Source organism: Blennius ocellaris, assembly GCF_963422515.1.
Source record: "Blennius ocellaris genome assembly, chromosome: 20".
Classification (NCBI taxonomy): Eukaryota; Metazoa; Chordata; class Actinopteri; order Blenniiformes; family Blenniidae; genus Blennius; species Blennius ocellaris.
Window position 1 is genome coordinate 2,686,855 of NC_137669.1, and position 24,857 is coordinate 2,711,711.

Genomic DNA, 24,857 nt, shown 5'->3' on the forward strand with positions numbered 1-24,857 from the left:
AATGTCACATTTATCAATGATAAATCACATTTTCCCACAAAGAATCAATACATAACACTAACATAAGTCATATATAGTTCATTATTTGGTTGTTTTTTACTATATCTGTGAGACCAACAGCAGTGGTTTGTAGAAAGCACCAGATCTAGAATTACTGAGCAAACTGAGCCATACTTTAATCACAATAGCGCACAAACTGAATGGCTTCAGCCTTCCTCCTGTTGTGATGCTGGTTTACTGTCCTTGCATCAAAGCATAAATGCATAAAATAAGCATTTAAAGTAAACATTTTACTGCAGCTGCTATAGTATCTATAGTGAACTATAGTATCTAGCATACAGGCTTCTCCAGTAATTGGACTTTCTGACAAATGACAGTACATGCATCTTTGTTCCTTTCTTTTTGCCTTGCTTCCAGGGCATCAGGGTCATGAACAGGGCGCAACAGAGCCAAACAACGCTGTTGAAGACAAAGCCAAAAAGAGAACACCAGTCAGATGAATCCAAAATATTTTGATGTACTAATGTGTTTTTCCTGATACCTCTTTGAGGGGGCCCTTGGTGAGACAGATTTTACCAACAACCCAGATTGGTGCCGCAACCACAGAGGAAAGAGCTATGGCCCAGCCCACACCGTACGCCCAGCGTGGGAACGCATCTCCCCTCCTGGATGTGAGCGGCGTGTATTCCAAAAAGAAGCAGACAAAACCAACCTTGAAGGAAATAAAAGAGGGGAAAAAAACATCTTCCATATCAGTTACGTCTCACACAGCACAAATGTATTTATTTATTTTTTAACAGAATGAATGTTGGGGGTTGTGTCATATTTTCTGAAAAGTAAGGAGTCACTTTTGTATGCATGTAGTGAGATATCAGTGTCACTCTGAACCTCATGCACCGCGACTGGTAAATACAGAAGCCAATTTTGTTTGTTGTAGTGTGTCGTCCTGCGGCTCCATCCCAGGTTTTCTCAAAGTAAAATGGGAGGTAGAGCCGTCAGCTATCAGGTGCTTCTCATGTGGAATCAGCTCCCAGTTTCCATGAGAGACTGACACAGTCCCTGCTTTTAAGATTAGGTTTGAAACTTTTCAGTTTAATAAAGCTTACCGTTTTGTCTAGGGGCGGACCACCTTGTACCGTTAAGCTCCACTAGGTTTAGACTGCTGGGAGACTTTTATTTATATGAGCTTCTTTCTGTTCTCACTTTCTATACAGAGATGTTTCAAGAATTTCCCTAGGATTAATAAAGCATTTCTGTCCTATTTCTATTCGAATCGAATTGAATTGAATTGAATTGAATCATCTTCCTCACATTACCTCACATTTAAGTTACAAATTAAATGTTTCATGTGCATGTCAATGAATATATGATAAATGCATGTGTCACATTTGTTTATTTGGTAGTGTGATAAATTGCTTCATGGTTGATCCTATCAAGTTGATTGTTATGGCATAGTGTTTGAAAAGACAAACGCAGGTCTAACGCATGTTATTTCAGACACTATGCACACAAATGCACACACTTCGTTGTTACATAGTGAAAGATGTGGGAGAAAATTTTTTAATGTGAAATTGCTGTTTAGTTCAATTAGGAAAAAGCTTTTTGAAACATTCATGGCTAAAAAGCAGTGAAAGTGGTCCAGTCAAAGATATGGATTACAATCTCAAATCGATCATTTTTTTACTCACTGTTATTCTCTTCTATCCTGCTTTGTCTGAGACCAAAGCAAGTAATGACTGTTAATGGCTGTTAACTCACAACAGAGAGCAGAGGGGTGAAGTATCGCCAGCACAGGATGAAGAAACAGTGTGGCTTCTGTCCGATCATCTTCTCAACCTCGTCACTCAGCCGCTCAGCACCTGCAGTACGAACGCATCATGTTTTGATATTTATAATGACAAAAATCAAATTGTAAAATACCTTAACATTACAGTGGTTCTGCTTACCAAAGCCCCACCCTACAGCAAGACACTGCAGCAGGCCAACAAACAATATGCTCGCTCCACTGGCACCATAGTAGTCAATCAGCTCAAAGAGATAGATCCCCCCCTGGACATCACAGGGCAAACAACATGCTTACAGTATACACGCTTTAAATTGGTCTTCTGTTATAAAATAATCAGTGGGCATGAGATTCAGGGTGAGTACTTGAGTGACGGTGGAGAGCTGTATGATGAAGCAGACCAAGCAGAAGAGCAGGAGAAAGAACTCTCGGCGCCAGGGTCTGCGCATCTGCATCGGGAACATGTCGACCACAGTTGACGTTATCGTCTCCAAACCTGTGAACTGAGACACATTAAGAAGAATGTGTCTTAGTCATTAGTCATTTTGTTGTGCAATAGAAGGATTTTGGGACTCCAACAGTATCAACTGAGTTTTCTTTGCTATCATACTGTTTGACCAAAGATTTATCAGCGACAGTGAATACTTGGCAGCGGTAAGCACTGCGCAGTCTTACCACTGGGTCCAGCCCCAACAGAATGAGCATGAGGAAGAAGCAGGAGGCCCATAGCTGAGGAAGAGGCATCATGGCTACAGCCTGAGGAAACGCAATGAATGCCAAACCAAGACCTGCCAGGACATTAAGGGGCTTTTCAACAAACTTATGACGATGCAAATGACATTTTCAAAATAAAACCAAGCTTTAACGTTTAAAGATACCTGAATCGACCACTGCGTCGATGGGAATTCCCTGGCGATGAGCCATGAAGCCCAAAGTTGAGAAAACTGCAAAGCCAGCAACAAGGCTGGTGCAAGTGTTGAGTGCACACAACCACAAGCTGTCTCTGCATGAGAAAGGAACCGATCAGAGTGACACAAGACATCAGAGTTCAAGGTTCTATTTAAGTCGCCATAAACCAATGTAAGAGGTCACATCGCGGACTCCAAAATATACCAAAAACCATTACTAGTAGTGTGGCAATCACATGGCTTACTTGTAACAGTTGTTTTTCTCTTTGTTGTAGCTGCCCAGTGTGATTATGCTTCCGGCCGAAACACCATAAGAGAAAAGGACCTGAGAACAAGCATCCATCCACACCTGACGAAAAAAAGGTGAAGGGAAACACAACTGATATCGTCATATGAGGGACAGCGACTGGTGGGTAACGTTCAATATTTGCTCCTCTGTAACAATCTTGTTTGATCGTCAAAAACAAACGATGCCACTCTGTATTTGCAACTGTCCCCAAATAAATAAGCAGGACATTTGAAAGCTGCAGGCTTCGCCCACCTGAAGCTTTGCCAGATGAGAAGCGTCTGGATACAGGTAATAGACCACACCCTGCCAGGCTCCTGGCAGCGTCAGTCCCCTGACCAGCAAGATGGCCAACATGGCATAGGGGAACACAGCGGTAAAATAAACAACCTGAAATCCCAAGAAACACAAGCAAGATTAGAGGATAATGCTGTTATTTATGTCATGAATAAACCACAAGTACTTGGTTATGCTCTTGTGTTTCCCTGTTTTATAAATACAAATCAGATAAAGAACAAAAAGCAAAAATTGGATTAAAAAATGATCATGGTCAGTTCTGATTCTGGTTCAGGTTGTGAACTATTCTTTGTATGAATGTTGGCAGACCTTCCCGGTGGTGCGAACTCCTTTCCAGACGCTGAAGTAGCAGGCCAGCCAGCAGACCAGCAGACACAGCAGCAGCTCCCACTGCACCGAACCAACATCCTCAATTCCCGCAGACATGGACAGCAGTTTCCTCCTGTGTACAATGAGCGGACGATAAGGAGCATGATTATTAAATTTGAACAATGTCCGGTTGAGATCTCTCATGTCAATGAAGAAGAATTAGAAACTGTATGGTTAAAATATTCAATGATTGAATAAGTGTTATAAGTGTTGATGTTTTATTTTGTGCGCAAATTGCACACATATTGTTAGTGTGTAACAGGGTCATGCCTTCAAAAATTCTGAATATGGAGCAATAATTTGACGACGTACAGTATACCTTAACAGAGAAACCATTACAGACTTCTTGCAGCAGTCTTCTGCCATGTGTAAACAATAGAGCAACACTGACTCACTCCCAAAACTCAGAAACTGAAGACTTGGTGAAATTTCCAGATGTCCAGTCCAGCGTCACGTTGCCACTGTGCTCTGTAGTGTTTATTGAAGTGAGTTCCACACATTTGTCTGTTGACATTCAGAGAGAAAAATCTGTCTTTCAATTGTAAGATTGCAAACCGGTGAAACTTTGGCCCAGTTTTTAAAGGGTAACTGAAATGTTTTTCAGATTTCATCTTTAGAAAGAAGAATAAATATGCTTTCGAAAGGTATATAACATTCCCAGATAAAAGTCCGAATTCCGACCCTTTTAATTGACTTTACATGATGCAGCAGACGACGGTATATTTGCGGGCCATAAATGTGAGCCGCCTGAGCTAGACCGGATATGACGTACGAGGGGTTATATGTCCCAGCCAAAACAACATCAGCTGATTGAAGAATGGAGGGGTTTGGCGATACAGAAGCACCTAGGAGCGATGTTAGCGAAGATTTAAGTGACGCATCGTTGGTTTTGGACGAAGATGAAGGAGAGGAATCATCGGAGGAAGAATTAGAAGAAAATCAAGGCGTTCAACCATACATGTTTGAGCCGTGAGTACATATTGTGTGTGACCGGGTATTTACCCGTGTGCACATATTGTGCGTGACCGGGTATTTACCCGTGTGCACATATTGTGTGTGACCGGGTATTTACCCGTGTGCACATATTGTGCGTGACCGGGTATTTACCCGTGTGCACATATTGTGCGTGACCGGGTATTTACCCGTGTGCACATATTGTGCGTGACCGGGTATTTACCCGTGTGCACATATTGTGCGTGACCGGGTATTTACCCGTGTGCACATATTGTGTGTGACCGGGTATTTACCCTTGTGTCAGAGTGGGTGTTTTGCAAAGTTTATTGGTCTATTTGTCTTAAGTTTTAGCAGGTTTTAAAAAGACTTACTGAAGGTTGGGTTTAAAAATCCGTTAAAAAGCCGTTTAAAAATGGTGGGGACAGAGCCAGGTTTCAGGATACGTTTCCTCTTCACATCAAAACCAAGTGACTCTCGGATTGCGGGTGCTGTTTCGTAACAGTCATCCGTGAAATGTTGACTGCAGAGATAGGAGGCCTCTGTTGGTGTCCAGTTGGAGCGAGTGCGCTGCACTTGTTTTGTCCATAATCTCCTCAAAGTTTCATCTTTTGGGAATTTATGGACACTTACAGACGGACTGGGCATTTGGGAACACCCAGCCGCAACACAACGCTTAGGCATGACTCTAAAAAACTGCTAAATAACGCGATAATGCAGAGCACATGTAAACAAGACACTACGATCAGCTGTTGTGGGCGGAAGTAAATAACTCCTCATACGTCACAGCGCAAAACTACGGCAAGTTGGGAAAACTAGGTCAGATTCACAGGGCGGGAGATTTAAAGGCATTTTTAGACGTTCGGCGCTCAAGAGCAAGATAGTGGTGTGATTGTCATTGGTGTGTCATATATCATTCGAAAGGGGGAAAAATAATGCTAAATACTGGTGTATTTTAATAGAATTATTTCAGGGACCCTTTAAACAGGCATTTAAATGGTGTCGATGAAATTAGCTCGTAGTTGCGAATGTGAATCATTGTATGGCTCTGTATGTGTTTCCCTGTGATGAAATGGTGACCTCTTTGAGGTCATCTGTCTTCTTCATCATTTGGAAAAGTGAATTTACAAGCATATGCTTGGGCATGAAGATTTCATGTTATTAGCCATCATTCAGTTCACACCTGTATGCTGTTAGATGAACCAATAAAAATCTGACCAGTTCAACCTAAAGAGATTTAATTTAAGATTTTGCATCCAAGTTTGTAAGTGACTTTTCTGCATTACAACTGTATGAGTTTAATCAAAAACAATTAAGTGTTATTTGCAAACTGACAGTTGCGTTGTGGTCATCTCACAGCACCTAACATTCAAATCAAAGAGTGTGCCTGTTGGGGATTCAGATTTCACTTGTATGGACTGAATAACATTATTGTGGGTCACTAGAAGTCAGTGTTGTATCAAGTATGTTTTCGATCACACCTCATGGTAGGATTATTTAGTTACTCTAAAAAATGATATCATTGTAGCAGAAATTGTATTCATTACTGAAACTGATGTTTTTTAACCATGTTTCAAAGCAGGATCTATACAATTCTGACCGGTGTTCCATGGATTGTTGCAGGTGACCCAGGGCAGAGGATCTCTGAAACAGTAGACGAGGTACAGGAGAGCCCAGGCCAAGATCACAATGTAGAATCTGGAATACAGCTGGATCACAATGATAGAATAACCAGCCCCTGGAAGTTAAACACACCAACAACAACAAAAACAACTTATTTTCACATGTTAAGACCTGGCAACAAAAAAATAAAAATGAAAAATTGTCTGTCCTGAAAAGGGATAAACATAAAAAATATCATTAAAAATTATTGGACTTTTTTTTTTATTATTATTTTATTGTCATTTCAAGAAATACTGGACAAGGAAACAGAAGTTTACTTATGCAACACCATTCAGGTAAGGAAAGGTGCTTCACAAGGAAATATAATTAATACATTAAAACAATGTATTTATTTATTCATTCATTCATTCATTCATTCATTCATTCATTCATTCATTCATTCATTTATTTGGACATGACGATGCATATTAATGTACAAACAATCTCGTTATTTATCACCAGGTTGCTGTAAAGAAGCCGGATTCAGCACAAGGTTAATATCCATTGTCCCACACATAAATCCATACAGATATATAAAAACAATGAAGTGAAACAAAGACAATGATGATGAAATCATTCTTAAAATAACAATTAAAGATAAAATCTAAAATGTGTCCCCTGTGTGTTGAATATTTTTCTTACATTCTCAAGGATGTTCAGAGGTTCCAACTGTAATAGCTTGGATTGTCGCAGTGACTATTATAATCTCCCACTGTGATACACTGCTACCAGGAGTGTACAGGAGGACAGGTACAGGACACCGACCTGGGACTCCGTCACATGGTGCGCCACATTACCACCAACACTAAAGAGGTGGTGGTGGCCTTCAGGAGACTGAGGCTGCAACCGGAGCCTGTCACCATCACTGGGCTATATGTGCACATTGTACAGAAATACAAATACCTGGGCGTACAGCTGAATGACAGGGAAGACTGGTCTTGTAACACAGAGGTCACAGGAACAAATAACTCCTGCAACGTTGTTTCCATTTGCTTATCTATATTCCTCTGATGAACACAATCAAATCACATTTTTAAAGTTTTTGTGACTGAAGTGATATTTTTACCTCACAATGCTCTGTTTATTCATCTTATATTGGTTAACAAATTTAAAAAAGAAGAGGCATAAGTGTAAACAGTGGAGATCAACTTCCAAATGCAAACTGCTGCTGGCAACTCAGTGTGTTTAAGTTAATTTACCCTGGCTGCTAAGACACCTTTGGCACTGTAAGAAAAGTAAACATGGTTTGTCAAACAACAGTGGAAGAGCTGCCTCAGGGAAGCAGTTAGTTTATCTATAGAGACCGTTTTAGACTAAATGTAGCAAAAGTGTTTAGAAATGTACAGAACCGAGCCCCTCCCATGCCCTACAGACTGAACAATAAATCTTTCATCAAGTCTACTTCACTTGGCAGTCATCACATGAAAAGAGAAAACGATGTTTTCATAATAAACTGACTTCGATCAACATAACAGATTCAATGCACAAGATCAGCTAATCCTGCCATATTCCAAAGAAGATGGAGGTTTATCAGTACCAGTGTCTTTGACACTGTGGTGGAATCTCAATCGTCTAAATGGACTGCTGATATTTCCCAAGGGCAGACGGGAACAGGATGCTAAAGAGACAGTTTACAATGACGAGCCCTGAGCTTTAAAACACTGAAGGGGTTTCTTAGGTCGGAAAACTCATTGTCACTGCTGCCACAGCTCTGAAACGAGACTGTGTGGATTGGGGTGTGCGGTGGATCCTGTGACGACTGCAGGACAACAGAAGGTGGACTCCATGACTCACCCGTGTTACTGATGCTGACCATTTTGGTACAGCGGTATGCTGAAGAATCAGGGACTTAGAAGTATTTTGAAATGAAAACGTGGGATAAGTCTGATACTGACGCGTCAAGAAGAAATGTGGTGATTACCTTGTGCCATCGGGCAGAGCTTGGTCCAGCAGGTGATGGTACCCTCCTGAGTGTACTGACCAATCACAGTCTCCAGGATGTAGAGCGGCACGCCACACAGCACAGCAAAGAAAAAGTAAGGTATCAGGAAAACGCCTGTGCTCACAGACACAAAGGAGGAAATTCTCTTTCAGGCATTATTCATTTTTGTTGATGATAACCCCTTTTTAGTTTGCTCACAAATTTGTGTAAAAAACAACAACATGTAAATACTATCAATTGGGCCGTAGATCATTTTGACAAATCCCCTGAAATAAACTACAGGAAATGGCCATTTGTCGAATTTACTATCGCATAGATTAACAGTTAGCACTTTTAAAGGAATTTGGCTGTTTTGGTTGTTCAATACTAGTTGCTTTGTAACTCTAGAAAGTCAGAAAATTAATTCATAATTGAATAAATACATCTGATATTGGTGACTGTTTTATGATTGTTTGTCTTTTCAGATGAATGAAAAGCATCTCTGCATGCTGTGAGATCGCAAGATTAGATTAAAATGTGACTGTTGTACTTGTCAGGAATGTTCAGTGAGTTCTCATTTGCAACAACACAAAACATAAATGTGACCGCCTCAAAATTATAAACTAGATTAGACTGTTTGGTATTTTTAACATTCAGTAAAAGTCAGGGATTTATTTCTAATCTAGAATTTTTTTTTTATTGTCCCTGACAAATAAACCAATAAACTAAATTAAACTACCTCCAGCTCGACAAATATATGTCAATGTACATATGAAAAGTATTTTTTTTAAATGTATGATTCATAGCATGTTTTCATTTATATGTCTGCAATAAAAATGGTCATCATGAAACAGGATAAAATGCACTAATCAATTCAGCTTACCTCCTCCATTTTTAAAGCACAGGTAGGGGAACCTCCACACGTTGCCCAGGCCCACGATATTTCCTGCCGATGCCAGGATAAATTCCCTTTTTTTGGTCCAATGTTCCCTGTTTTTCTGGACGGTCTCCATTCTTGTCTTCACACTTCAGGTAGCTGATTACTAATGCAGCTTCACATTACAGTGGGTGTGGTAGACACAAGTCGGGGAGACTGGATATGGTTGTAACACTTTTTGCTTCAGCACTTGTAACTCACTGAATTTCTGGGCTCGGGTTCTCAAACCTTTATACCAAGTACCCACATTTGTTGACTACAAATAGCACCAATTCAAACCTCTGCTAGAATATCACGGACAGTGTGAGTTGATGTCAAATACATGGTGTTCCTTTGTTACAACCTACCCCACGAGCAGGGTAGGTTATAACACATGCTGGGCTAAGTTGTAACAACTCGACAAAAGAAGCAAAAACAGAAGACAGGCCATGTAACATGCTTCAAAAAGAGATGCATTTATCCTCATTGACAGGCTTTTTCGATTTATCTTGCGCCTACACTAGTATTCAGTCCTTCTCTCATCTAACCTGTCATATTAGTGACAAGCCTGTGTTATGCATACCTCACGTGAAGTGAGTCTATAAAATAGGTCTGCTGCCTGAGTCAAATAGTCAGCCAACATTTCCTCCTGCTCCTCAGAGAAAACGTTGTTGCTGCTCCAGTAACCTACACTGGGAAGACCACTGGAGCCCTGGTCTCTCAGCTTCTGCAGTGTTTTACAGTATCTGCTCACTGTTCCATGGCAGATCTCATTTCTCTTCGCCACTGATCTGACCGACTTGCCCTTCTTTGTGACCTCATCAGATACTTTTTTTTAAAAACATTTGCAGGCACACCTCGGTCAGTCTTTGTTTTCCACAGCCTAGGCATTCTGTAAAAGTATTAAAATCAAGAATGTGGTATTAGTCGTATGTAAGCGGAAGGTCGTAACATGATGTGTTACAAGCCACCCCACCCCTGTCCGCCATTGTTTAGCTAGCTGTATTAGCATAGTGGTTTGAAATTAGCAGGGGAAACGTGCATCACATTTTGCCTGAGAAACTACAATTTAATCTAATGTAAGTCATATAGTTTTATGTACAATAGTTTAAGTACTAAACAAAATATAGTCTTGGTCAAAAAAATTACTTTCATACCTCAAAATTCATTTTGACTCTGCATGCACTTGTTTCCAGCCTTGATAATCACCATGTGGGATCGGGGAGGAAGTGGGTAAACATTGATATCATCATATGCCTCCTATCATATCCCTGATTGGTGGAAGATTGGTGGAGACCATACCCGGTCTCCCCTGTCTTCCAACTGACTGTCATGTTGGATGAATGAGACCAGAACTTGAACCAGCATTTATAAACCGTCTTTATGATCAAGGTCAAATCAAATGAATGACAATATTTCTTTTCAAATAATACACTGGCATATTTGTTTTATATTTTAGAGGAGAAGTTTGCTCAAGACACACAATGTCAGGGCCACCCCGGACCATATGGGGAAATTATAAGTACTTTCCTCATAACGACTAGTTTTGGGGGCTCGTCCGGGATCTACTCTACACATGGTCTCAATGCTCCACAGGAGCTTTTATTTAGGATTGCAAAGGATAAAAACACGAATCAATTGAGCAAGGACTCTGCTCCAGCAGAACTTGGGCCTTAATCTCTGCCATGTGTTCAGTGAAAATGGTTTATATAGGCACCAGTTATTAATTAGGATTCCTCTCAATGTGAAGGCTGTGTCAACAGCACACAGTGTCCCAGAGTAATATGGTAGTCAAAACACAGTGAAGTCACATTACTCCAGGGCCGCCCCTGGCCAAGTGGGGGCCCTAAGCAGGATTTTATTTTGGGGCCCCCCTTCCAATAACATCATCATCACCATAATAATAATAATAATAATAATAATAATAATAATAATAATAATAATAATAATAATAATAATAATAATAATAATAATAATAATAATAATAAATTACAATTACTAATGAATCAAATGAACAGCCTCTATCAACAGTGGAACAAGAACTTTATAGATCAACAGGGGAACAATATCTCCAGTCCACATCTAGACACAATTATCATCTCTTCTGTCTCATGATTAGCACGAACAGACATGCTCGCAGTTTATGTTTATGCCACAAAGTTTTTTCTTTTTTATTTCAACAACATCCCACCTTCAAGTGAAGATCGAGACTCTTCTTGTTTGGACTTTTTCTTTCTTTTGCTGGCTCCCGAATCGTATTGACGTTTGGAAGCCATCTCTCTCTCTCTGCCGGCCCATCTGACAGCTGATTGGTCAGATGGTGATGCTTCGCGCTTTCAATCATTGCGTCTCTTTTCTCTCTCTCTCTCTCTCTCTCTCTCTCTCTCTCTCTCTCTCTCTCTCTCTCTCTCTCTCTCTCTCTCTCCTGCCTCGGGCTGATATGGTGGCGGTGCTCTACGCGCCTCTCGGCAAAATGCACGCGTTTTATTTTTGGGCCCCCCTTCCAATAACATAATAATAATAATGATAATAAATTACAATTACTAACGAATCAAATGAACAGCCTCAATCAACAGTGGAACAGGGACTTTGTAGACCAAAAGTGGAACAATAACTTTACAGATCAACAGTAGAACAATATCTCCAGTCCACATCTAGACACAATTATCATCTCTTCTGTCTCATGATTAGCACGAGCAGACATGCTAGCAGTTTATGTTTATGCCAATAAGTCAGATGGTGACGCTTCGCGCTTTCAATCATTGCGTCTCTTTTTCTCTCTCTCTCTCTCTCTCTCTCTCTCTCTCTCTCTCTCTCTCTCTCTCTCCGGCCTCGGGCTGACTTGGTGGCGGTGTTCTACGCGCCTCTCGGCAAAATGCAGGCGTATCCTTTGCGCATTTGCGGAGAATGATGATACTTTATTGATCCCGAGGGAAATTCCATTCGCTTGCGCAAAACGGGCCCCCCATGGATCGCGGGGCCCTACGCACAGCGCGTGTTCTGCGGGTAGGGAGGGGCGGGCCTGTTCATCAGATACACAATATGAACTTAATAGATTAATACGACTTCAGCTGTTGTGTACTTTTTCTCTTTCCGTTCAGTAGTTATGAGGACTCAATTCATTATTTAACATGCAGTTGATAAATGTAGTGCTGAAATCACTGGAACCTCAGGAAGAATAGTTTGAACCAGTGTGGAAACTCATGGGCTCCTTAAACAAAACACAAGAAGTGACACCTGGTACTGAGTCATAGTCGGGGTTTGTTCAACTCCATTCCGTTCTAAATTCATGAACAAAGTTTGTCTTAATATTGTGCTGCAAAAAAGAAACAAGATTTAAAGACGAAGCAGAAATCCAAAATTTTTTTAACTACCTTTATTGGTAGAACACATTCTCACAGAGAATGGATATTTTGTTGGACTCAGATGTTGTCCTTTCCCTTTGGTTTCTTTACTCACTGCTGACACTAATAAGGTGTTGCAGAGCATCCAGAAAAGGCGTCGGGTTGTCATTGGCGATGCCATCGAACAGAGGACTGACGTCCCCAAATGCCTCTGAATATGGTCGTCCAGCCTGTCGTCTCGCCTCATCGGTGGTGAAAGGGTCGACTCCAAAGCCTGAGACCCTGGTCAGGGAGGAACCTTTCTCTGCATCGTACCAGTCTGCTGCTCCAGATGCACAAGGCAGCAGGTTCTCTGGACCTTGACTGGACCGCCACCTGAGGCCAGAACATTTGGGATCCCTCTTCCTGCAACACGTTATAATGCAGACACAAGAGTAGCATGTTAGCCACTGAAACAACTTATTTGCAGGACGTCGTGGTCGAGATTCCCAGTGGCTGATCGCTAGTTTTCCCTTAAACCATCTTGAATATAGATGGATAAACCAATCCAAGAAGTATAAAAATGAAACTACCTGGCACTCTGTGAGCATTCCAGGGGTCAACAAACCGGCAGATGCCAACGCTGGCGACCTGGAACGCCAGGGCCGAAACACATAACCTGACAGACCAGGGCTGAAACACATAACCTGACATACCAGGGCTGAAACACAGAACCTGACAGACCAGGGCTGAAACACATAACCTGACATACCAGGGCTGAAACACAGAACCTGACATACCAGGGCCGAAACACATAACCTGACATACCAGGGCTGAAACACAGAACCTGACAGACCAGGGCTGAAACACATAACCTGACATACCAGGGCTGAAACACAGAACCTGACATACCAGGGCCGAAACACAGAACCTGACATACCAGGGCCGAAACACAGAACCTGACATACCAGGGCTGAAACACATAACCTGACATACCAGGGCTGAAACTCAAGGCAGGTTTATAAAGAGTTGATTCGTGCTGACATCTAGTGGTAAAGCTGTGCCAATAGGTGAACTAGATTAAATTTGATAAAACGTATTTAATCAATTAGATATTTAAAAAAAAAAATTTTTAATTCCACAACCAAATTACTAAAAACATAAAAAATAATTGTAAACAATATCAAAACATTTGAATAATAGAAAAAAATATATATAAACAACAATAATAATTAATAAAGAAACAAAATTCCCCAAAACAACAAAACCTCTAATTGGCTAGAGGACACACTCCGGGTATTGATCAACCCTGGTAGGGCCTCCCTTGGGTGAGAGTGTCTTATGACAAATGTTCAAAACACACACAACGGACGATGGTGTCCTGAAATTTTGGTTTAATATACACAATGCTGCACCACAAACAAGAGAGAAAGCAGGACCTCAACTTTTGGAAACAATTCAGAAGAATGATAAAACCAGACCAACGGCATATCAACGAAAGGGCTCGCCGGGCGGTTCGGCGCCGAGGAGAAGGTTTTGCTGTATAAACTATTTCACAATGGTTATGTGAGCGATGCTTTTTCTATCAAATGTTAGTTGCTGAAATATTACAAATGTATAAATTATATCGAAGAAAACAGTTGTTTTTTGACTCGTCCAGCTTGGAGAGAAGCTGCTGGCTTCTGTAGCAGTTAGCACCTCCTGCTAACTGTGGTTGTCTGCGCTCAGCAGGATGAGGAGAAGAAGACGAATGATGATTCAGGAGCCGTCTTTCTTTGCAGCGTCCTGGTCGTTCCCTTGTCCAGACCGGAGGAGCTGCTCGCTCAGGTCTGTGATGGTTTTCCTGGTTGATGAGAGATCAGACGCTGGGTGCTGGTCTCTGGGTCCCAGGGAAGCTCTGACCCTCGTGGTCAGTCAGAAGAGGAGTTGAGGCTGTGAGCAGGATACTGCAACCACGAACCCACCTCCTCCGTCAAAGAGCAGGAGCAAAGCTTTTTGAGAGAATCTCTCCAAATGCTTTTGATGAAGGTTGGGGGATTCGAGGGTGGCGAACCCTGGGACCTCCACCAATCAGAAAACAGAGGGGAAAAAAGACTTGAAACCTAACTTCCAAGTTGTGGGTCGTCTTCACATTCTTCCTGGAACGGAGAATTTAAGCGACACGGTTTTGGTGAGTTGCATGTTGTTTATTTGATGAATTATTTCAATGAGTGTGTGTGTGTGCCGAGCGGGGAAGACGCCATTTTATGTTAGTGTGCCATTAAATTAATGATAGTTCGTGTTTGTGCTGATTCAGTTGAAATATTGTTTAGAAAAAAGAGACTTTATTGTATTTTTTCTGCTTCCTGTCGTGCAGGAGACGTTTTTTTGTCCCATATGTAGACGGCTAGTGGCTGCATGTATTGCAGGGCATTTGCACGTGACCAGGGGCCTCATTTATAAAACTGTGCGTAGGATTGACGTCAAAATTGGCGTACGCACGAAACACAGAAAGTGCGTACGCACAAAAATATCCTGATTTATAAAACAGTGCGCACGCACGTCCTACGCCGATTTCCCTTTATAAATCACAATCCACTCTAAATGTGGCGCACCTGTGTGCGGGTCAGACCACGCCCATATTTGCTTATAAATATTCAGAGAAACGCCTCTCATAAATATTGATTCATGACTGAAAGCATGCCGAAAGCAGAAAGAAAAGCCAAGAAACGCAATTTCACCCAGCGTGAGGTGGAAGTTCTGGTCGGGGAGGTGGAGAAGAGGAAGGCGATATTATTTGGTGGACACAGTGTTGGGTTAGGGTTAGGGTCAGTGTTGGGGTCACCAATGCCAAAAAGGCTCTAGAGTGGCAGCATGTGGCGGATGGTGTCAATGCTGTGGCCTCAGAAGGTCGGAGTGTGGCTGAGGGGAACAAAAGTGGTCAGACATCAAAGTAGACACAAAAAAGCGCCTGGCGTCACACTGGCAGAGCGTCTGTGCCCCGGGCGGAGGGAACGGGCCCTCCGGAGCTCACCCCGCTGGAGGAAACACTGGCGGGGGTCATCGGGGAATCCCTCCTGAGTGGAGTGGTGACGGAGGTGGAGGGGGACACCCAGGCCCGCCCCTCCCTACACGCAGAACACGCGCTGTACGTAGGGCCCCGCGATCCATGGGGGCCCATTTTGCGCAAGTGAATTGAATTTCCCTCGGGATCAATAAAGTATCATCATTCTCTGCAAATGCGCAAAGGATGCGCTGCATTTTGCCGAGAGGCGCGTAGAACACCGCCACCAAGTCAGCCCGAGGCCGGAGAGAGAGAGAGAGAGAGAGAGAGAGAGAGAGAGAGAGAGAGAGAGAGAGAGAGAGAGAGAGAGAGAGAGAGAGAGAGAGAGAGAGAGAGAGAGAGAGAGAGAGAGAGAGAGAGAGAGAGACGTCAATACGATTCAGGAGCTAGCAAAAGAAAGAAAAAGTCCAAACAAGAAGAGGCTCGTGCTTCACTTGAAGGTGGGATGTTGTTGAAATAAAAAAGATTGTTCCACTTTTGATCTATAAAGTTCTTGTTCCACTGTTGATAGAGGCTGTTCATTTGATTCGTTAGTAATTAAATTTATTATTATTATTATTATTATTATTATTAGTATTAGTAGTAGTAGTAGTAGTAGTAGTATTATTAGTATTATTATGTTATTGGAAGGGGGCCCCCAAAATAAAATCCTGCTTAGGGCCCCCACTTGGCCAGGGGCGGCCCTGGGGACACCGCCACCTGACCTTCAGGAGCCCGATGGTGCGCTCCACAATACTGCGCGCCTGGCTGTGGCGCAGATTCTAGGTCCTCTCCTCTGCGCCTTGTGGGTGAGGAAAAGGGGTGAGCAACCACCGCTTGAGGGGTTCTCCACTGTCGCCTGCAAGGTCGTGAACGGGTTAAACACTCCTACAAAATTGCAAGTCTCAGGATTTCCACATTAATTATCCGTACCTAGAAGCCACCCATCACGTACAGCGCCGGCTCCAGTCTGCGCCCAACACTGCTATATGGGCTATATGATATAGGATTTTACACTGCATTCATATCAGTGTAAACATAATACTGTTGTCTTACTATTGTCTTAATAATATGTTTCCCGTGTGCACTCCGGGGAGTATGTTTGTTTATTCATTGTAGAAATTAAATTTTTTACTATCCACTTCTTGCAAATAAACTGTCCATATATGAGGTCATAGAACTATTTATTTTACACGATCAGTTTCACACAGTTTCTCCCGTTTCTTTCTTCTGCCATCAGTGGCGCAGTTTCTCCTTACCCCAATTATGTGCGTACACATGGATCAGAGTTGGCGTGGAGGACCGCACATTTTCCCGTCAAGTTCTCTTTTTATAAATCCCACGGTTTGCGTAGAGTGGCGTACGCATTCTTTTGTGCGTACGCAACGTTTATAAATGAGGCCCCTGGAATGGCGATCCTGACCCAAGGATTAATGAGGACCTGGATTGTCCAGGAAGGACAACGGCATTGCTTGATCCCTCAACTGAGGTTGATGGTGCAACATCCCTCTTGTGGTAGGACTGTGGATTTTCCTTCACTCACTGAGCCTTTTTCTCTCGGCCTCATCGACAGACGACAGGCTGTAATGACCACATGTGGCCGCTAGATGGAGACTATGCCTCATCGACAGACGACCAGGCTGTAATGACCACATGTGGCCGCTAGATGGAGACTCGGCCTCATCGACAGACGACCAGGCTGTAATGACCACATGTGGCCGCTAGATGGAGACTCGGCCTCATCGACAGACGACCAGGCTGTAATGACCACATGTGGCCGCTAGATGGAGACTCGGCCTCATCGACAGACGACCAGGCTGTAATGACCACATGTGGCCGCTAGATGGAGACTCGGCCTCATCGACAGACGACCAGGCTGTAATGACCACATGTGGCCGCTAGATGGAGACTCGGCCTCATCGACAGACGACCAGGCTGTAATGACCACATGTGGCCGCTAGATGGAGACTCGGCCTCATCGACAGACGACCAGGCTGTAATTACCACATATGGCCGCTAGATGGAGACTCCGCCTCATCGACAGACGACCAGGCTGTAATGACCACATGTGGCCGCTAGATAGAGACTCGGCCTCATCGACAGACGACCAGGCTGTAATTACCACATGTGGCCGCTAGATGGAGACTCGGCCTCATCGACAGACGACCAGGCTGTAATTACCACATGTGGCCGCTAGATGGAGACTCCGCCTCATCGACAGACGACCAGGCTGTAATGACCACATGTTGCCGCTAGATGGACACTCGGCCTCATCGACAGACGACCAGGCTGTAATGACCACATGTGGCCGCTAGATGGAGACTCGGCCTCATCGACAGACGACCAGGCTGTAATGACCACATGTAGTGGTCATTACAAAAATGTAGTTAGTTAGTTTTAGTTGCATGTATACAACGCAGCAAACAAGAACATTATTCCCCCCCCAAAAAAATAAATGAACCGTCCAGCAACTGAATAAAGAATCAGCAGAAGGCTGAAGCTGATTTTGAATCCTGGACCATCAAAGGATTACAAAGAAAGATCAATAATCAAATACAAAACTAAAAGACAGTTTAAGTTAGAAATCAATTTTTGAGTAATAAGTAAGTATCAAATTACTAATTCACAGCATAAATTGTTATTATTTTACATCTTAAACTCTTTTTGAAATCACTTTAAGTACCATCAGGAATGCCATTGTTCATCACATGGAACATAATTTGTAACGTTTTTAAATATATAATGTGGAGGATTGTGTGAAAAGTTGGTGGGTTGAATCCCCGTATTCATTTATCCTCATCGCTTTTTTCTGCAATTTGAATTATTGGATCCTTTGATTAGTTTTATATGTATTTCCCCATATCTCCACACAATATGTCATATAAGGCAGCACAAGTGAACAATACAATACATGTACACGTTTATTACTCAGTACGTCTCTGGTCTTGTAAAGAACAGAATCTATATTTGGACAGTTTCGTTTTTCCGTCTTCTATTTGAAGTTTGTCATCTATCATCACTAAAACATAGTTTCATAAACCCTTTTCATTTTAATATTGTTTAAATACAGTTTTACTTCAGCATCTGCCCTTTTTTTCCTTCCAAACAACATAAATGTTGCTTTACTTGCCTTTAATAACTTATTTAAAGCAAACTTTGTATTTAACTTGTTCAATTCTATTTCTATTGTTTTGGGTTTTGTTTTTTTTACAATTCTCTTAAAGGTATACAGGAGGATTTTCAGGAATTTTAGGAAAGAACCGCCCTCTCCACCGTTTGAAAAAAATGTGCATGCGCAACGCTGTACCTGCTCCCGAGACGGAACGCCTACTAAAACGCGTGCGAGAGACATGCACGAGCCCAGTTCTCCTCGTGCACGCTCTGTTTACAAGTCACAAGTCGGCATCGCTCACATAAGCTCACTTTACAAGAAGATTTGCACCAGAGGGGGTGAAACTGTGTAAAAATGTCCGAGAATAATGCGTCGGGTCGGCCACCGGCATGATGAGGACCGTGTGGAGTAGTGATGATCAAATTTGAACGAATCGTTCAAAACCCGCGAGTCACTTTACTGAACGGTGACTCACGAGTTTTCACGTTCATTAACTCGTTCACTGAGTCATTTTTGCTACAGCCTCCTTGTAGCTGGGCCGCTAAGCACAGCAGCTTCCGGCTCCTGACATTCACGTGCGGCAGTTTCAGCACACTCGAGTCAGCTTGTCGGTGTAGTTCAGCGCGAATGACCGACTCACCTTCCCTCAATCGTTCAGCTCACATGCCCGAGTCAGCTCGCTCCAATCGTTCAGCTCACATGAACGACTCACCTCCCTTCAATCGTTCAGCGCACATGACCGACTCCCCTCGAAACTCGAAAGAGTCGTTCACTGAATCGGTCAGTAGCACTTCCGCTGTATCGTTCACCTCATGAGCGGTGAGCGGTGAGCCCTCCCCCCCTCCCTCACCTGAAAATCTGCAGCGGCGCTCCGCTCAGAAAGTTTCTGAGTGACAGCGGAGAAGAAAAAAAAATACATTGTTTGTTTCACAAAGCTTGAAGAAATAAATACACAATAAATTATGTTAAAAATACGACTTTGTTGCCTTCAATGCTGTCCCCTATAATTAGTTTCACCCTTTATAAATCACGTTATTTATTAATAGAAGTAAAACTATTTTTGAGAGTTGTGAGAAGAAAATCAAAATGCTGGAAGTGAAAGGTTTCCTATCTGAGCAACTCCTTCCCCGAACGGCCGACCTTCTTGTGTGGTGGAGATCTGGTGCCCCAGTGTTCAAAAACACAGTGGAGGTTATGAAAACCAAACTGTGCATCGTGGCAACATCAGTGCCTTCAGAACGGATCTGTTCCATTTACTTTGGAAGATTGTTTACGAGATTTGCACTAATTCATAATGTGTGAAACGCCTTCATTTACATTTTGCACATAGTTATTTTATTCGTATTTATTCATTTAAGTGTAAGTTCCAGTTTCTGTTTACTTTCTATTCCAAATTATTGTTTTTGACGTTTCAATTGTGATGTTTCACATTTACCTTTGAGGTTGTGACAGAAAAAAAAATCAACATTTGCATTTTAAGAATTTTTTATCTTTCTGTCTTTTTTCTGCTAAAAGCAGCTTGTAGCTGTAATGCCAGCTGCTAAACACAGCAGCTTCCGGCTCCTGACATTCACATGAGGCTTTCAGCACACTCGAGTCAGCTTGTCGGTGTCGTTCAGCACGAATGACCGACTCACATCCCTTCAATCGTTCAGCTCACATGACCGACTCCCCTCGCTTCAATCGTTCAGCTCACATGACCGACTCCCCTCGAAACTCGAAAGAGTCGTTCACTGAATCGGTCAGTAGCACTTCCGCTGTGTCGTTCACCTCATGAGCGGTGAGCGGTGAGTCCTCCCCCCCTCCCTCACCTGAAAATCTCCGAGTGACGGCGGAGAAAAAAATAATACATTGTTTGTTTCACAAAGCTTGTAGAGATAAATACATGAATAATACATGGATAAATACACAATAAACAATGTTAAAATACCACTGTAGCGTGTATTGTGTTACATTTAATATTGTCCCCTATAATTAGTTCTGCCCTATGAACGTCACATTGTTTATTATTAGATTATTTATTAGATACTAGTAAAAAAAGAAAATCAGAATGTTGGAAGAAAAAAAACTATAAAAACATATGTATACATTAATATATACTGTATATCTGCCATTCTGGATGCCAGGTATTTATTCAGTTTAATCATTTATCTAATTTATTTTCTGATTCAACTAAACCTCAAAAACAAAACACATAATCTAGAATAAGGAGACCAGGATCACTAAAAACTAGTGTGTACTTGTTGTTTATTTTCCTCAGAAGTGTTTCATCATTTTACTATGAATACATGATTCTCCCCCTGGTTCATGTCGCAGTTCAGCTGAGCCTCCAGGTCCTGGAGCGGGTGGAAATAGTGCGCATGCGCAACTGAATCAAATGACTCAAATGACTCAAATGACCGATTCACTTGGATGAACGACTCAAAAACCCGTGAGTCCGTTCGAGGAGTCGGGTTTCTCATCACTAGTGTGGAGTGAGCTGCGCGCAGGGACGAGCACGTACGACGGGCTTACGTCATATATCACCAGAATGATTGACAATTGGGAGGACCAGTTATTTTGATGATCCACCCGGAAGAAGAAAATGCTCTACTATACCTTTAAGGTTTCCTCCAGAACAAAATAAATTAAAGTCATCAGCAAACATTGTAGATTGGAATGCATCACTTACTCAGCAAAAATCATTAATATAAAGTAGAAAAAACTTAGTTCCAAGCACTGAACCCTGTGGAACTCCACAGGTTACTTTTAGCATAAGATTTAACATGATTAATGCTCAAACTATTCTTAAAATAACGTCTTCACCAAAGCTGAGCTCCACCTCTTGTGCCATAACCTTCACGTGTCTTCAGAAGCAACGACTGAATCAATTGTGTCGAACGCTTTTCGTAAATCAACAAACGCCACACATCTTGCTCTCTGGAGTCGTTGCAATGTTTTCTCCACATTCCATCACGGCTCGTCCAAATCCTATTTCTCAATAAAAGCATCCGGTTTATGTACAGATATTTTATCAAGACTATTTATATAGTCACCATTTTTTTTTACAAACTGAGATCATTTTGGCTGTTTCCATATTTTCTCAGTGATTTGTTTCAAATATATGTTAATGGTTCAAGGATACAAACGATAATTTATTTTAAGAGTGACATAGCGAAATCAAAACAATCAGTATATATATACATATATATATATATATATATGTGTGTATTTATTTATTTATTTTTGCTTTTACATTTTCTGACAACTTCTAGAATGTCACCCTCACAAGTTGTGTTTTAAAAAGCTGCACTTGCTCCTCTTGTTGAATAGTAAACCTGTTCTCTGTCGTGAAGAACAAGCTGATCATTCATTTCAAGCTTTGCAAAAAAACGGCAGGTGATCTGTCACATCTGTCACTAGTAGTCCACTTTTTGCCTTCCCATCAGTTCTATTTACAAAAATATGATCAATCAAGGTTAAAAAATCAGAGTAGAGAACCCAAAACTAAACATTGAACCAATAAATTCTGCCGCTTTCTCATTGGAATTCAACAAACCAACGTTAAACGTCACCTCACCTTGGAAGTTTTTCAAATATTTCTGAAATCTTCATGTTGAATTGGTCAATGCAGGATCAATAGGATAAAAAAAAAATACCCCAAAAAACTAATTTCCTCACTCGACTCCACACTGTCAAACCCACTGTTAAAAAAGAAAGTCGAGACAACATGGACCTTCTGAAGGCTTTATTTGGTGATTGTGTTAGAATGCAGACGTGGCATCAACGTGAATCATCTTCAAGTCGTACATCAGGTGCATAGAGATTATTATTAAGAGGTGCAAACCACATTCCTGCAAAACGGATGTGCAACATTTGGCTACAGCTTTCAACCTCAGTCTGTGGTGGATTCAGGCCGAGTGCAAAAGTTCAAAGTTCCTCAAGAAGACGCCTGAAAAGTCGCCGGCCGACGGACTCGTCTGGTTTTGGGGGTTCGTCGAGTTTCCCCAGGTCTCCAGATCATCGCAGCTCCGACTTTCCCCGTCAGACACCTACAAACATTTCCACTTGCTACAACGGCCCTGATGGTTTTAGAGGAATCAGCGGTCTTTTGTCCTCTCAGCATTTTCAAATGGAAAAACCAGGGGCCAAGTTTTTGATTTAAAAAAAAAACAAAAAAGATATTTTCCCTGTGATTAGTACATCAATACTAGATCAGATCAACTTATCTCTAATAACAGGTTGTGTACCACAAGCCTTTAAGGTTGCTGTTGTTAAACCTCTTCTTAGAAAACACACTCTTGACCAGGAGTCTTAGGAAGTTACAGATCAATATCCAACCTTCCCTTTATTTCTAAAATCTTAGAAAAAGTGGTCACAAGTCAGCTTTGTGACCATTTAAGCAAAAATGACTTATTTGAGTGTTTCCAGTCAGGTTTTAGAGTTCATCATAGGACAGAGACGCTCTGGTCAAAGTTACTAATGATCTTCTCTTCAGACAAAGACCTGGTCTCTGTTCTGGTCCTGTTAGATCTCAGTGCTGCTTTTCATACTATTGATCATAACATCTTATTACAGAGGCTAGAACACATTATCGGGCTTAAAGGTACGGCACTAAACTGGTTCTGATCATATTTATCAGACAGGTTCCACTTCGTTCAAGGTTTGTATCTCCCCACCCGATCTCTCTCTCTCTGTCTGTCCTCTCCTCTCCTCTCCTCTCCTCTCCTCTCCTCTCCTCTCCTCTCACCCCAACTGTTCAGCAGAATGTCAACACCTCAGTCTGGTTTCTGCAAAGGTTTCTTCCTGTAAGGGAGTTTTTTCTTTCCACAGTCACACAGAAAACCTACTTGCTCATGTGGATTTGTTGGGTTTTTCTCTTTTCTCTGTTAAAAGCACCTAGGAATGACTGTGTTGTATTTGGTGCTATATAAATAAAGTTGAATTGAATTGAATTGAATTCTATTGGCCTGAACTTACATGATTCATGAAAAGCAACTTTTTGAGGGCAAATAATAACTCATATCAGTGTGTAATTATTATGAGTGCATTGCCGTATGTCTGTGAAGAATTGACAATGTATTATTACAAATATTTGCTGCAGATTGTCAGGAATGGAAAATGAAAAACCTGACGGTACCACAGCTTCTGGAAATGGAGACCGAAGAGGGGAACGTCCTTCGTGAAGTGGTCCAGATTTTGAATGTAAGTTGTCGTTAAATACATTTTATGAGTCATCAGTATTTTGAGTAGAACCATGTAATTTTGGATGTAAATGAAATGAATCGGAGATCGAAGTCCACAATAACATTTACGAAGGTACTGTAAAAATAAAATGAAGCAGGTCTAATGATTGACTTTACTTGTGTTTTACAGTATATTTGTGGCGCGCCCACAATTAATAGACAAACACTTGCAAGTGATGTGATGGGAGTTGCAGCAACCTCCTTGAAAAAGCTCAATGACCACGAAGAGAAAATCAGCTCTTTGGAAAAAGAGCTGAATGATTTGCGTGGAGGAGTGAGAAGCCATAGTGCTGCCAATTTGACAGGTATGTGATTGTTGACAGAACGGGTTTACAGAAGGATATCTTCTAACACACATTGATGGATAAGCAACTTTCTCTCTTTCTTCACAGATATACAACCTGAAAGTCCTACAAGTCTGCATTGTGTGAGTTTCCTTCCAGAAGTAAAGGATTCATCTGATGAAAATCACCTGGAGGATTTGGATCTTCCAGAGTCTGTCAGCAGGTCCAAACTTTATGTCTCTGATGATTTTGAGTCTTTTAAACAAACAGACCAATACAATAGCTACTAAGTGTTACAAATGTTCAACATCATTGTGCTTTTGCACGCTGTTGAGTGTAATGATTGTTAACCTCCCAATGTGAAATCTTACAGCAAACCCACGGTGGAGTGCGACAGTTGCAGCTCTGATGAGGACAAATATATTCAGCCGCTTCTTGCCAGCCTCACCAGGTCCAACAACAACCAACTGACCAATGAGAGTTGTTTGTCTGGCCTGACCAATAAGGGCCAGGCGTCGGCACAGGATGTCTGACAACAACCTTCAGAGTATGTCAACAGGTGTTTGTCAAAACTTTCTCTCTCTGATTTTGAGTCTTTTTAAACAAACAGACCAACACAATAGTTGCTAAGTGTGTATAAATATTCAACATCATTGTGCTTTTGCACGCTGTTGAGTGTAATGATCATTAATCTTCCGTTGTGAACTATTTCAGCAAACCCACGGTGGAGTGCGACAGTTGCAGCTCTTATGAATATGAATATATTGAGCCACTACTTGCCAGCATCACCTGGTCCGG

At 41.8% G+C, this 24,857-nt stretch overlaps 1 protein-coding gene across 1 annotated transcript; it reads right to left on the reverse strand.

Annotated features, from left to right (window-relative positions):
• Window positions 1-520: 520 nt before the first annotated feature.
• Window positions 521-9,190, reverse strand: LOC308145182 (sodium- and chloride-dependent betaine transporter-like; the record flags this gene model as incomplete). The annotated part of the gene is made up of 13 exons (XM_080516544.1): window positions 521-712; window positions 1,759-1,859; window positions 1,947-2,049; window positions 2,149-2,286; window positions 2,459-2,571; window positions 2,662-2,786; window positions 2,937-3,040; window positions 3,233-3,367; window positions 3,584-3,716; window positions 4,039-4,147; window positions 6,195-6,332; window positions 8,178-8,312; window positions 9,061-9,190. 13 exons carry the CDS (start codon window positions 9,188-9,190, stop codon window positions 521-523), a joined length of 1,656 nt encoding a protein of 551 aa, XP_080372670.1.
• Between the last annotated feature and the right edge of the window lie 15,667 nt (window positions 9,191-24,857).